Genomic DNA, 12,959 nt, shown 5'->3' with positions numbered 1-12,959 from the left:
AATCTGGAAAACTAATTTTATTTTTTATTTTTTTTGTCTGCAGTTGGAAGGTGTGAGTGAATCAGTTGTGCTGCAGGTGTTTGTAGCAAATGATGCAGGCAGAGTGAAGCCTCATGGTTTCTACCAGGCATGCAGAGTGACAGGACGCAACACCACTGCTTGCAAAGAGGTGGACATAGAAGGCACCACAGTTATTGAGATTCCTCTGGAGCCCAGCAATGATATGACACTTGCGTAAGGAGTTCTTAAAGATAATTAAAGACTAGTTATTACTTGCAGTGTTAATATTTAAAAAGTATTTGGTATGTGCTTTTGTATATTTAGTTATCCCTTCCTTCTCCTTCCTGTGTTGTTTCTACAGAGTGGACTGTGTAGGAATTTTGAAGCTCCGTAATGCAGATGTCGAAGCCCGCATTGGTGTTGCAGGATCCAAGAAGAAGAGTACACGAGCCAGGTTGGCCTTCAGAGTCAGCATCCCCCAGCCTGATGGATCAACCCTGACTTTACAGGTTCCCTCATCGCCGATCCTCTGCAGTGAGTAACAGCCAACTAGGATTCCTGAAACAATTTGATGGCTAATATTTATAATATGTGTTTTAGTTTTATGTTATGTTATTAATGATAGTTTGAATCTTCTTTTACTCTTCAGCTCAGCCAGCAGGAGTGCCAGAGATCCTGAGAAAGAGTCTCCACAGCTGCTCAGTGAAAGGAGGCGAGGAAGTTTTTATAATCGGAAAGAACTTCCTTAAAGGAACCAAAGTTATTTTTCAGGAGAACATTACAGGTGTTGTAGCAATTTCTTTTGTCAGTAGCATTGTAGCTCGATGTCATGTGTGTGAATGGTTTTCTGCATATAAACCCTCTCAAATCTTTTTGAATTCTCAGATGATAATTCCTGGCAAGCCGAAGCAAAGATTGACATGGATCTTTTCCATCAGGTATATGCAAGTGGGGATGATGGTGATCCCCTTGAGTTTTACACTGAATAATCTAAGCTGCTGTATCAAACCTGTTTTTTGGCATACACTTGACACAAAAATGTGATCTTTTTTTTCCAGAATCACTTGATAGTGACAGTCCCTCCGTTTCACAACCAGTCAATCACTTCTCCTGTTTCTGTGGGAATTTTTGTGATGACCAATGCCGGTAGATCACATGAAGCCCAACCCTTCACCTACACTCCAGACTCAGGTAACAGCAAGCAGCCTATGCATGAAAGTTACATAGTTCACGATTTTCAGCCGTCGTGGCATTGATGGCTTTTAAATGTTGACACTTATTGCTAAGTGTGACACTTATGGGCTATTTCTGTTTTGAAGAGAGTGAATAGAGCTAACATAGTACTGTTTTCAGATAGTTATAACAAGTTTTAAAAGCACTACACCATTATAATCAATCATATAGACAAATCTAATGGCTGATTAAGCAGTGCCACAATTATTGCTGTCACAGACACATTTACCCTAATGGCAAAAAGAGATGTAGGGATCACTGGCAGTCCTTTGTGTTTCACTAACAGATGAAGGTTTAATATGTAAATGTGTAGCAGATATAATTGGTCCTGACATTGGAGCATGTCTGGAACAGGTGGCATAGCATTCAGCGATCTTATTATTAACAAGGGATTGTAGTAGCAGGATGGTAGTTTATTTAAATAATCTGAATTATTTGTTTTATTGTTATTTTAGGAGATGTAGCATTTAAGAAATGTATAATTATAATATAATACAGTAAGTCAGCAGATTTATTGTAAGTGATCTCTACTAAAAACTCTTGGAATATCGTATTGATTTACTTGAAATCTGCAAATGTCAAATACATTTAATAAAACAGACACTTATGGCTTTTACTTTACAAGGTTATTTAATTGTTTTTTCTTCTTGTGTTTCATTTAAAAAAATTAAAGCTCACAATGGCACAGAACTGTCAAAGCCCCCCACCAGCTGAGATAAAAACGGGAATTGTTTAACTCACTGAAAGTCCTGTTTAAGTGAATCTATAAGTCCATATCAGCGTAATGTTGGAAGATGAAAGGGGACTTTTGTGTGGGTTCAAGTAATTTTAGGCACGGTGAAGCTGGTAGCCTGAGTCTGAGTGACAAGGGGAAAAGAAGAAACTGCACAGAAAATAAAGAGGAGGTGGATCACAGGTAAGAGTGGGAGAGTGAGAGGGAAATGGTGAAGGTGCAGGGTGTCAAAAACAGCCTCCATATTTAAGACACAGAACGCTATCTAATCCGCTGGATAGAAAGGTTTACTAACAAAATGTGTCAGAATGCTTTGCTGCTGTCAGGCCCGTAATCAGAAACATCTATTTCTTGGTTTTAAAATTCCTGGTTGAACTTTGGAAACTCCTTCCTTTTTAAGCTGGATGTTGAAGCTTAGTAGTTTTAGTTTAGTTCAATTGAAGTTTAAAACAGGAACACAAAGTAGCTGTTTGCCATGTGCGCAATCTAACAAATAACATTTGTAGTTGGATTACAAAAAGCGTTTTGATGGCAAGTGGTCATGGTAAAAGTAGATAATACCCTCCTGATTTGTATGGTTGTTGCAAACTGCCTTGTGCTTGGTGTTGGATGGGTTTTTTTCTCCACATCATCCATTACAAACATGGAACATGCAGCTTGTCATCTATTGTCATGTGTGCTAAGCTCCTCGTGTAGATTTCAAGTAGCTAATCATTGCCATCTCACATTCTAACAGTCCTTTTCTCTACTCTTACCTCCAGCTGATAACTCAAATGTCCTGACAGTAAAAACGGAGGGGATATCCATGGTCAAGACCTGCTTATTTGATACCCCGATCAAATCTATGCCCTCTGAACAAACAGAAATCTCTGACCAGACATCCAAACGGCAAGAGGACACACCTATGGAAGTGTCTAGCAATCCACCATCGACAGAGGTCTTCAAAGTAAGATACCCCCTACTTCTTCCTCTTCTTTTGAGGAAGAGATTTTAAAATATTTACTTGAGAAATACGGTCTGTAACACTGTTTTTCTTTCTCAGTCATCCCCTGATCCACTCATCACAGTGCAGCAGACTCTGGACCTTGGCTCTAGCCCTCATCCAGGTGGAGAGTCCTTTCAGAGAACAATGCCCTTACCATCAGAAGATGTGGACCTTCCCCAGGCACCCCCGGTCTTCCCTAGCTTAGAGTCCCTCAGCACGATACAAAAGCAAGAAATTGCCCCAACAACCTCCTTCTCTGTGTCAGGAGACACCACAATACCACCTGTGACACCAGAAGTCCCCCAGCAGTTCCTTAGAGACCCCCAGGAAAGCTTGTCACCTGAGAGTTCCAGTAGTAGTGCAGGGGTGGTGGTTGTGGCCATGCCACAGATAGCACCTTCCTCTCAGGCACAGCCACAGCAGTCCCAAGTCTCCCTCTTTCCCCAGGAAGAGGTGGCCCAGCTGGAAAGGGCAGTTAGAGAACTCCAGGGGGGAAGTAACACCACGCTCCAGCAGGTGTTAGAAGCAGCTGTAGCTCAGCAGCAGCTAAATTCTGTGCTGTATAGCCCCACACCTTCTGCAGAATCCCTTCAGCAGCATGTCCAGGAGAACATGAACAGCCTTAGACTGGGAGGTACAGATAATTCACTGTCAGCACAGCAACAGCTACAGATACAACAACAGGAGCAGCAGCAACAAATACAACAGCAGTTTCAACAACAGCAACAAATACTTGGAAACCTTCAGCAGCAACAGCAGCAAGTCATCAACAACATACAGATGCAACAGCAACTTATATTACAGCCACAAGAGCAACAGCAAATTATGGAGAATATTCAACAACAGCAACAACAATTGCAACAAAATCAGCAACAGCAAGTTCTAAACAATATTCAGCTTCAGGATCAGCAACAACAAAATCATATTCTTACCAATTTACAGCAACATCAGCTGCAACAACAACAGCAGCAGCAGCAAAATCAAGCGTTGAGCAACCTACAACAGCAACAGCAGCAACTTCAAGAGCAGCAGGTTTTGGAGAATTTACAGCAACACCTTCAGGCCAGCTCTCTCCTTCAACAGGCTGGAGAACTGCTTACTATCCAGACTAGCTTCCCAACACAGCCTCCTTCACACACATCCCCCCCACAGCAACTTTTCCAGTCGCCTAGGCCCATGGCCGAAACCCAGGGGTCCCAACAGCAGGTCCAGGCTGCCCTCATCCAGAATACCCTGACCGTACTGGCTAGTGGCAGTCTCAACTCAGAGCAGCAGTCCACAGGATCAACCCTATACCTGACGCCGAACCATCAGCCCCAGCAACAGCAGCAGCTGGCATTCATCTCCTCCATGGAGACATCAGCCAGCCAACATCAGTCTGTTTCAATGTTTCAAAATCAACCGCAGTCTCAAATGCAGCAACAGAGCACCCCAATGGATCAGCAGCAGTCCCCACAGCAGAACCAACAACAACCAGCACAGCTTCCAATGGGCCAGCAGGGTTCCTTATTTCAAAGTATTCCCAATCACTCACAGGGCAACCCTGCACCACAGCAAACAGGTCTGCTTCTGTGCACCACAGATCTGAACCCACAGGCTATCGCCCCTACTATTCTCTTTAGCACCCAGACCCCAGGCCCTTCCCCTATGGGGACCATTAGTGTTGGAATCACCCAGTCAGATACAGCAGAGCCCATGTCCTTCCAAGACCAGAGCTCTTCGGGCAGCAACTCAACAACCACTGAGAACCAACAACAGAGCTTGTTCCAGGAACAGCAGCCAATGCAAGTGGGCCCAAGTTCAAGCTCCGTCCAAAACAATCAACCTGTGGAGCTGTTCATACCACAGACAAATCTGTCCAGCTTGCAGAGTACTATTGGCTCACAGGAGCTCAACAACCAGGCTCCAGCCCCCGCCACAACCATCTTTGTGGTGCAGGGTGGTGTCGGTGTGGTAGCCAGCCCTGGTCAGCAGCCCCCAGAGCAGCTTTTCCAGACATCTGTGGGTGGCAATGTGGCTTCTCAAGGACAGGCCAGTCTGTTTGTTTTTGGCATTCAGAATGGTAAGACAATTTTGATCCTCTACACCTTTTAATGTAGAGTAAATCAAAGTTACCCGTGTTAAATTCTTATTTTCTGAAGAATATGGTACTATCATGCTCAACCTATTAACTATATCCATATCCGGTTCCTGGTGACTATTCTCTTAGTCGGCTAAATCGGAGGGATAAAAAAATTAGTCTAACCGAATAGTCTAAAACTAAGAAACACTCTGATATTAAGTATAATGGACAATGTCAAAATCTCAAAACAAAGGCATTTGAAACCATTAATCACATCTATCAACAATAAATCATGCCTCTTAACTGTGCGGTACCTCACACGTTGCGTTATGAATATTTCATGTTTTACTCCAGACAATGAAGAAAAGGCAAAACACTTAAAATAATCCAATATTAAATATAATAAGAAAACATGGTACTAAAAAAGATTTTCACATATTATTAAAATATGACAAATTGACATCCGAGAAATGAATAAATTGCAACTGAAAAGTGCTGCGTATTGGGCTGTGCATTGCGAATGATGTGCCTTGTTCAAAAACTCTTGACAACCACTTAATTAAATTAAAACATCTTACTCAGGAGACAACCACCTCAAATGACCTCTTTTGATGTTGAGCAGAAGCGGCTCTGCTCTGAGCCCGTCCTGAATGACTGAACTCCTCACCCTATCACTCAGGGAGAGTCCATCCACCCTTCAGAGGAAGGGTACCGCTTGTATCCGCAAACTCATTCTTTCGCCTTTAAAAGACCTAACCCTAATAGTCTTAACAAAAAAAATCAAGCCTGATTAACAGATTTATGGCATTTATCAACAACGATGCTCCATCTGGTGATAGATGGCTGCATAGCATCCAGGACACAATATACCGGCATTTGGCATCAATTAAAATTTGAAAGAATTAGATTAAACAGCTAGTATGTCTGGTACCCACTAGTGACAGTAGTGATAATTGGTCATCTAGTCAGGCACAGCTCGAATCCATATGCTTCTTGTGTTACTCCATTGCTACAGTTATATGCTACATTTACTGTTTAATGATGTATAAAATTATTTTCTTTTTCTTTTAGACTCATCCCAGCTACTCACTTCTTCTGGACCCAGCCAACCTGCGCAGAACCAAATCCAGAACTCCGGTCACATGCAGACTCTGCTGGATCAGCCCATGGCCCAGGCTGCCTCCCCAATCCCAGCTACCATGCATAGCAGCTTGCAGAACACCCTTCAGGCACAAATGCAGACCACCTTGGAGAACGCAATGCAGGCAAACACACAAACAGCCCTTCAGTCCAGTTTACAAGGAAACCTAGAAGCGAGCCTACCAACACCAATGCAGACCAGTCTACAGACACAGATACAGAGCAGCTTACAGAATCAACTGCAGGCATCCATATCGACATCGTCCAGCATGGATAAAATTGAGGACCTACTGGAAAGCCTACAGAAGCAGTGATTATTGTTTGGACCATTGTCAGCACTTAGGGGGTGAGTGATGTGTATGTAGCTCAGAGTTATACACCCTAAAAATGGCCATGTGTAGGGGTTTGTGCCAATGCTAAAAAAAAGTCATTTAAATATTTAAGAATTACTTGCCCTTTTTACTGAAAACCCAAATCATGAGTTCATGTGACCTGTTTTTAAGAAATATTTATCATTAACTGTAGCCTCCATTTATCCATTGTTCTTGAATTAATGAACCCACCTTTGTTATTACCCCTCTTGCAGGATCAGAGAGGCCTGTAATAACTGCTTTATCCAGCCGCACAAATGCAGTGTTTTGTTGCCAGTTGGGTTTTTTGTTTCTTTTTAAAATAATGTGAGCCTAAGAGATGATGACGGTGGTGGTAATGATTATGATGATGAGGATAAAAATATTTGTGGAAAAAAACAGGAAAGGGATAAAGAATGTCAGCAACAGAGGAACGGTGACAGAGGAATGGTGCCGTGATGGGAGAGTGTTGTGAAGGCAGATTTAAAAATAAAAAACAGTCAGATATGGAATATCAGATTGCACATAACTGTCAGATAAAGGCAGAATCTCATTTTGAGTGTGTAAACTCCCCAAGATTTCATTTCACTTTGAGACAGTGGGTGTTTTTATTTTTTATTTTTTTTATTTTTGTCAGTTTGGGTAAAAACAGGGATGAAATCACATCACAGTAATTAGATTTAAACTTCTTTTGCTGTGGAGAATATGAACAATCATGCTGTTAATACACAGCTTACATTTGCATATGTCAAAAATGCCATTAAATTTGCTCCAAGAGTACAGAATATTAGACTGTACAGTTCTTTGTAGGATAATGTTTCACGTTTTCTTTTAATAACATTTACCGGCATGGGTGGAGTCTGCACTCAAGTGGTTTATTATTAGAGGCAGCGCAGTTTAATATTGGTGTCGGCACATCAAGTATGAAATAAATTTTTTATCACAAAAAGTCCGGTAAAGACATTGTGTTACTGAAAGCACGCTGGTGAGTTGAGGGAATATTGCACACTCATAAATGAGATTCATCCATGTGACGTGGCCTTTGCTTGGCACTTCCCAGTGTTCTCTTATGTGCAGGCCTTTCTTGGTGAAATTTTAAATAGCATTCAACTATTTAGGGTGTGTTTTTTTTCCTTTTGTTGCTTTTGAAAAAGTTAACTCTTTATCAGTTAAATGTGGATAGAAAAAAAACTTTCCACTAGTGAAAATGGAGTGTTGTGTGGTTTTATAAACATTTTATCTAAAGCACTTTATAACCTCTTTTGTGTAACCTGCTACTCCTTATATCCGTCCACAGCTCTCTACTGATCTAAGATGAATTTGTACTCTGAAACGTCCAGTGGGTGGGGTTAAAAAAAAAACAAAGAGAAGAAGAAGAGGGGAAAAAAGCTGAAAGCAGTCATCTTTGTACAAATAGATACATCGTTTTTACATTTTCTCTCATGTCAGAGTATTTTTGAGGTCTAGACAACTTTGTATAGAACGTCTGCTCACTGTTGAGTCCCTCTTTGTATTCAGTCCCAGTGGTCCAGTCAAGTCTATCCAAAAACAGCCATTCCCACAAACGGCATTGTCACTTGTCAGTGTTTGAGTGGTAACTAGGCCTTTTGTGTTTTAGACACTGACAACACATCTGAAATACTGATTCATTTAGTTTGTACATTTACATGAAGGATCTTCATTGTTTTTTTTCTTTTGTACTAAGTCTCGGTTCTTCTCGTTGGAATGTTTTTACTGTTGTTCGTGTTGTGTTTCGATATTAAGTTTTTGTTTCTGTTTGTAGCCCGTGCAGGTTGGCGCCGCATGAAGCTGGCTCCTGTTCTTTGTGTTGTGAACAGGGGCTCACTGGTAGATGAAATCTGTTACATAGAGGTTGCCATTTTTGATTCCATCTTTAGTGCTATGTAGAGGAGTAATGGACACTTCTGTCGTCGTGTTAGTACAGTTTGTACTATCAATAGCACTTGCATTCGTTTTTAGTTTGGAAGCAAAGTCGAGTCTACAGTGCTGGCTGTTGTTGAGGGATCAGACTGGAGTGCACCCACCCAGGCATACCAAAGCTCCTGATTGTGAATGGTCGCCATTTTGTCCTCGCCATCGTAACGTTTACTCATTTGCATTTGTTCGTTCACATAATGCAGCTCTCACATGGCTAACAATTCAGCATGCTGGGGGGGTTGTTTTGTTTTGCTCTTTTACAAGATTTCTGATAGTTTTGCGAAGGTACTTTGCTTCATGGATCAGTTTAGCTCATTAACATTTCCACCAATCATTCTATTTTTCAATGAAGAGTTGACATTGCTGAACTTCCCAAATCTAATATTAGCCAATTTGGCGTTATCCCCCCCAAAAAAGGACATGTTTTTTTTCTTGGAAACTTCAGACATTAGTATCGCATTGCTCACATGCATTGTTTACATTTTCATGGTCATACTCTTTTATCTTTGCAGCTGTTAGTGATCCATTTTAAAAGTAACTTATCTTTTTTAGAATTTTGTAATCCATGTATCAAAATGTAGAGTATTTTTGTAAAACTAAACTTTTTTTCTTTTTTGCTCATAGCAAAGAACTATCATTGCTAGTGTTTTGTTGGTTTTTTTCCCCTGAAATGAAGCGCAGGTTTATTAAGTCTATGACTGAAACTAGAAATGTAAGTGGACATCAAGCGATTATGTTAGACTTAAATCTACTGTCATGATATTGACTTTACGCAAACTGTAGAACATAACGTGAAGTTTACTCGTCTCTGTGTGTTTTGTGTGGGCGTTTTGTATTTTAAACTCCTCTTTTGTTTTTGTTTTTTAACATCATGCATCTCAAATGGCACTTTGACTCGTCCATTAACTGTAGATCAAGTTAGAGTGCAGTAGTGATGTTTCCAAGCATTCCATCCCTCTCAGTTAGGGGAGCTAAAGAGCACATGATGTTGTGGAAGAAGTGCGGAACAGTAATGCCTCTTAAAGCCATACCAACACAGAAAGCCAACCCGTGACTTCGGTTTCATGAATGTAAATTTTTACCTCATGGTGTGTGGAATGGAGCTTGCTCTACATCTGACATCGGACCAATCCTAGGCTTAGAGAAGATATATTTTGAGGCGGAGGGAAGGGGATGGGCAAGGCGGCACCAGCTGTCATTTGTGTCACTGCACATTGGTCAAATTGTTTTTGATTGTGGTGTTTATTTCAAAACCGACCATTAGTTTTATTATTATTATTCATTTCAGTCCGACTTTGTCGAATAGCCACTTCACTGGGGGGAGAAAAAAAAAAGAAGCTGTGTTGATTTAAAGGCGTTGAAAAGAGCACACAAATCTTTGCATAATATTTTTGTCCTTTAGTCATGTAAATGAATATCCATGTATATTTAAATGTGAAATATACTGCAGGGGTATTTTGAATTTCAATTGTGACGCTTTCAACAGAACTTTGTGTGCCTTGATAACTTAAACGTTGCTCTGCTGTGTTTACTGGTGTCCCTTTTGTCTCATTGCTCCTTTTTATTCTCTAAGACTGTTTAACATCCGAAAGCTTTTCCGTTACTCTCTCCTCCCCCTGACACGGACATAACCGTAACTGTTATACTTTAACATGTTCTCAATCCGTTGCAAGATATCAACATAATATTGTGCAGCTTCACCAGTGAATTGTCACCTTGTTGTTTTCTATTGAAAATGCTTTTCATGCCTCATGAGATTTGTACATGTGAGGTAAAAGGGACGAGACAGTGGAGATTGTTTTTATCGAGAACTTTGTGTTGATGTGCTTGTCAACATTACTATTGTTGCTGTGAAACGCTTGATCAAAAGGGGCAACCATGATAAATTAAATTGCCAATAGTGTGAGCTGTATCTTGTGTGTAATCAGTTTGCTCACTTTTCCTAGTTCGCTTCTATTTCACATTCTCCAACAGTTCTGTTGTATCCGTTCTGTGTAGCTTGAGCTTTAGTATCTAGCCTTAAGACCCTGCAGTAGGGATAAAGGTCAAACCTGGTGTGTTATCATACATCTGAACTATTATTAACATGTAATTTTGCCTTTGTCTGGACATTTGTATACTCTTTGTTTATATCTGTAATCCTGCTGCTACATTAAATGAATTTTGAAAAACTGAAAATATCTTTTTATTTGCATCTTTTCACCACACTCTGAAAAGTTTATATACATCCTTTCAAACAATTATTACACACATTCATAGAAATTATACAGTAAATTTAATGGGGCTTCAGGTATTGTGGAAAAGCTGTTCAGAGTTTACTGATTCTTCTGTGTAGGATCTGTTGGAAGAATGCTAGTGGGTCCTCAGAGTCAAAGCCAACTTCAAACTCGGGTTTCTTTTTAAGAGCAAGGACAGCAACCAGGATGGCCATCAAGGCAGTCAATCCCCATATGTGATATTGGCTTCCCGAATCACTGTCCACAAAATAAAATGAGTGCAGCAGCCCCGACATCCCAACGACACCATATGTAGAGTGGTGGTCCTCCTTGCTGGTGAAGAAGTCCAATGGGACTGTGAACACAGCACTGACCTCATCTGGGTTTGGACTGGGACAAAATGACTCCTCTATGAAGCCAACAACTGGGGTCACCAACAGACCGGTCTGTTGACAAAGAACAACAATTAGGAGGGGGTGATTTGAGAAAATGAATAAGACTCAAGTCAGTCAATACTCTTAAAGAAAATTATGTTTTATTCTACCTTATTAATGATTGGAAACAGCGTACAGACCACCTGAACGTCATCAGGTGACAGACCTATCTCCTCTTCCGCTTCTCTCAGAGCTGTGTCCACATCGTCATGGTCACTGGGGTCTCTCTTTCCACCTGGGAAACACACCTCACCAGCACTGGTCCTCAGCTACAAAGAAACAAACATAAATAAGAAGGATTTACAGGATAGATGAAGACAGTGACTGGGAGATAGCATCCAACTCAGTGTTATCTCAGCTGCTACAGGGTGACAGGAAGTGTACATCTTGGACAGGTCTGTTACAGGGCTACACAGACACAATCATTTGCATTCACCTTCACACCTATCAGCCATTTAGAATCATCCATTAACGTAACCCCACTAACTGCCGTCTATGGGAGGTAGCCATGCAAAACGTCAGACATAAAGACCCCAGCCCGATGGTGGGTTCAGGCCCTGGACCACCTTGCTGTGAGGAAACAGTGCTTGCCACAATACTGCCCGTGGAAAGACGGTAGCAAGAGTGAAAGTTTGTAAGATGTTAGTGAGACGACCTATATGTATTTGTGTATGTTTTGGAGATGACTTTTTGAGATTTTAGGGGAAGTTAGTGGGATGATCAGGATTAGGAATGAGTACATCAAAGGGATAGTTCGGGTTAGAGGCAAGGCTGGGACGGTTTGGAAGTGCAGAGAAGAGAGGGTGCCTGCATTGGAGAAGGATGTTGAGGACATGCACGGGGTTGGTGTGACAGAAAAGGAAGCTGGGGATAGGGGTCAGATAAAGGTAGATGAAATGCTGTGGCGAACCCCAGATAGAGAAGTCAGAAGAAACCGCATTTACCCACTCAAGTTACCTCTTTTGAACGCAGCGTCAGCAGGGTGTATAGCCGCCCACTCCTCACGAACAGCGGGATCAGCACAGAAGCTCTGGGCAGCAATGGCAGATAGGAAAACTTATCTCCTATGTCAAACTGCTTTAAAATGCCTATAATCTCTTCTTTAACGTGCATGATAGTGAGTGACCTGGTTAAAGTCCAAGTCTTGAACAATCTGGAAGGTGAGCTTGAAACAGAATTTTCCGGTACGACTTATTATTAAATAAACACAAAATCTTGGAAAACAAACGTTGACAGCTAAAAACAATACTGTAATGCTTACAGTGAAACTAACGCTAGCAGCAGAGCTAAGTCTAATCAGTCCATGGTAGTTCAGAAAACACCTGCGTTGTAGGAAAGCTAATGTGTATATAATGGTAAACTTTCCCAACACCATTCGCCCTTCATTGACAGCTACTTCCTACCCGAGTTTAAGCTAACACCAGAAACGGATGTGATGTCGAATTGCGACAACGTCCGCTTTAGACACGTTATTCAATTAGCTAAAGCATTTGGTGTTGATGCTTGAGCCTCAAAAGAGTACAAGTGTGTTTGATAATTTAAAACATTCTCTAATAGGATCACGGAGATTATCATGACTGCGGAGAAACTCGAGAGGGTATTTTTGTCGCGTTCTTCTCTCTGCTGCCTCCTTCAGAGGTCGCCCTATCCGTAGCTTTAGCCTCTGTCTCACTAACCCACTGTACGTACTCCTTCCTCTTTTTCTCCTGCTTGGCAGCTCCATCTTCAACATCCTTTCTCCAGTATATCCGCGATCTATCATCTGCACACATCCAAACCATCTCAGCCTCGTCTCTCCAACCTGAGCTGTCCATCTGATGTACTCATTTGCTAATCCTGTATATCCTGGTTACCTCCAGCTCAGCCTC

General features: G+C 41.4%; 2 protein-coding genes across 3 annotated transcripts in view; one reads left to right on the top strand and one right to left on the bottom strand.

The window, feature by feature from the left end:
- The window catches only part of nfat5a (nuclear factor of activated T cells 5a), a 26,452-nt gene extending 15,839 nt beyond the window's left edge, over window positions 1-10,613 (top strand). For both annotated transcript variants that reach the window (XM_006789490.2, XM_006789491.3), the window contains 8 exons: window positions 44-234; window positions 362-534; window positions 650-784; window positions 886-938; window positions 1,059-1,191; window positions 2,728-2,912; window positions 3,009-5,013; window positions 6,085-10,613. In XM_006789490.2, coding sequence (XP_006789553.2) covers window positions 44-234; window positions 362-534; window positions 650-784; window positions 886-938; window positions 1,059-1,191; window positions 2,728-2,912; window positions 3,009-5,013; window positions 6,085-6,467 — 3,258 coding nt within the window. In that variant the 3' untranslated portion in view covers window positions 6,468-10,613. The remainder of the gene's footprint in view (window positions 1-43; window positions 235-361; window positions 535-649; window positions 785-885; window positions 939-1,058; window positions 1,192-2,727; window positions 2,913-3,008; window positions 5,014-6,084) is intronic.
- Window positions 10,611-12,959, bottom strand: nudt7 (nudix (nucleoside diphosphate linked moiety X)-type motif 7). The gene is made up of 4 exons (XM_006789489.3): window positions 12,781-12,959; window positions 12,049-12,121; window positions 11,202-11,360; window positions 10,611-11,103 (listed from the first exon to the last, which is right to left on the bottom strand). Exons 1-4 carry the CDS (start codon window positions 12,903-12,905, stop codon window positions 10,750-10,752), a joined length of 711 nt encoding a protein of 236 aa, XP_006789552.2. The 5' UTR covers window positions 12,906-12,959; the 3' UTR covers window positions 10,611-10,749.

Source organism: Neolamprologus brichardi, chromosome 7 (genome assembly GCF_056152115.1).
Source record: "Neolamprologus brichardi isolate AB-2024 chromosome 7, ASM5615211v1, whole genome shotgun sequence".
NCBI lineage: Eukaryota > Metazoa > Chordata > Actinopteri > Cichliformes > Cichlidae > Neolamprologus > Neolamprologus brichardi.
This window is presented reverse-complemented; position numbering and strand designations above follow the sequence as displayed.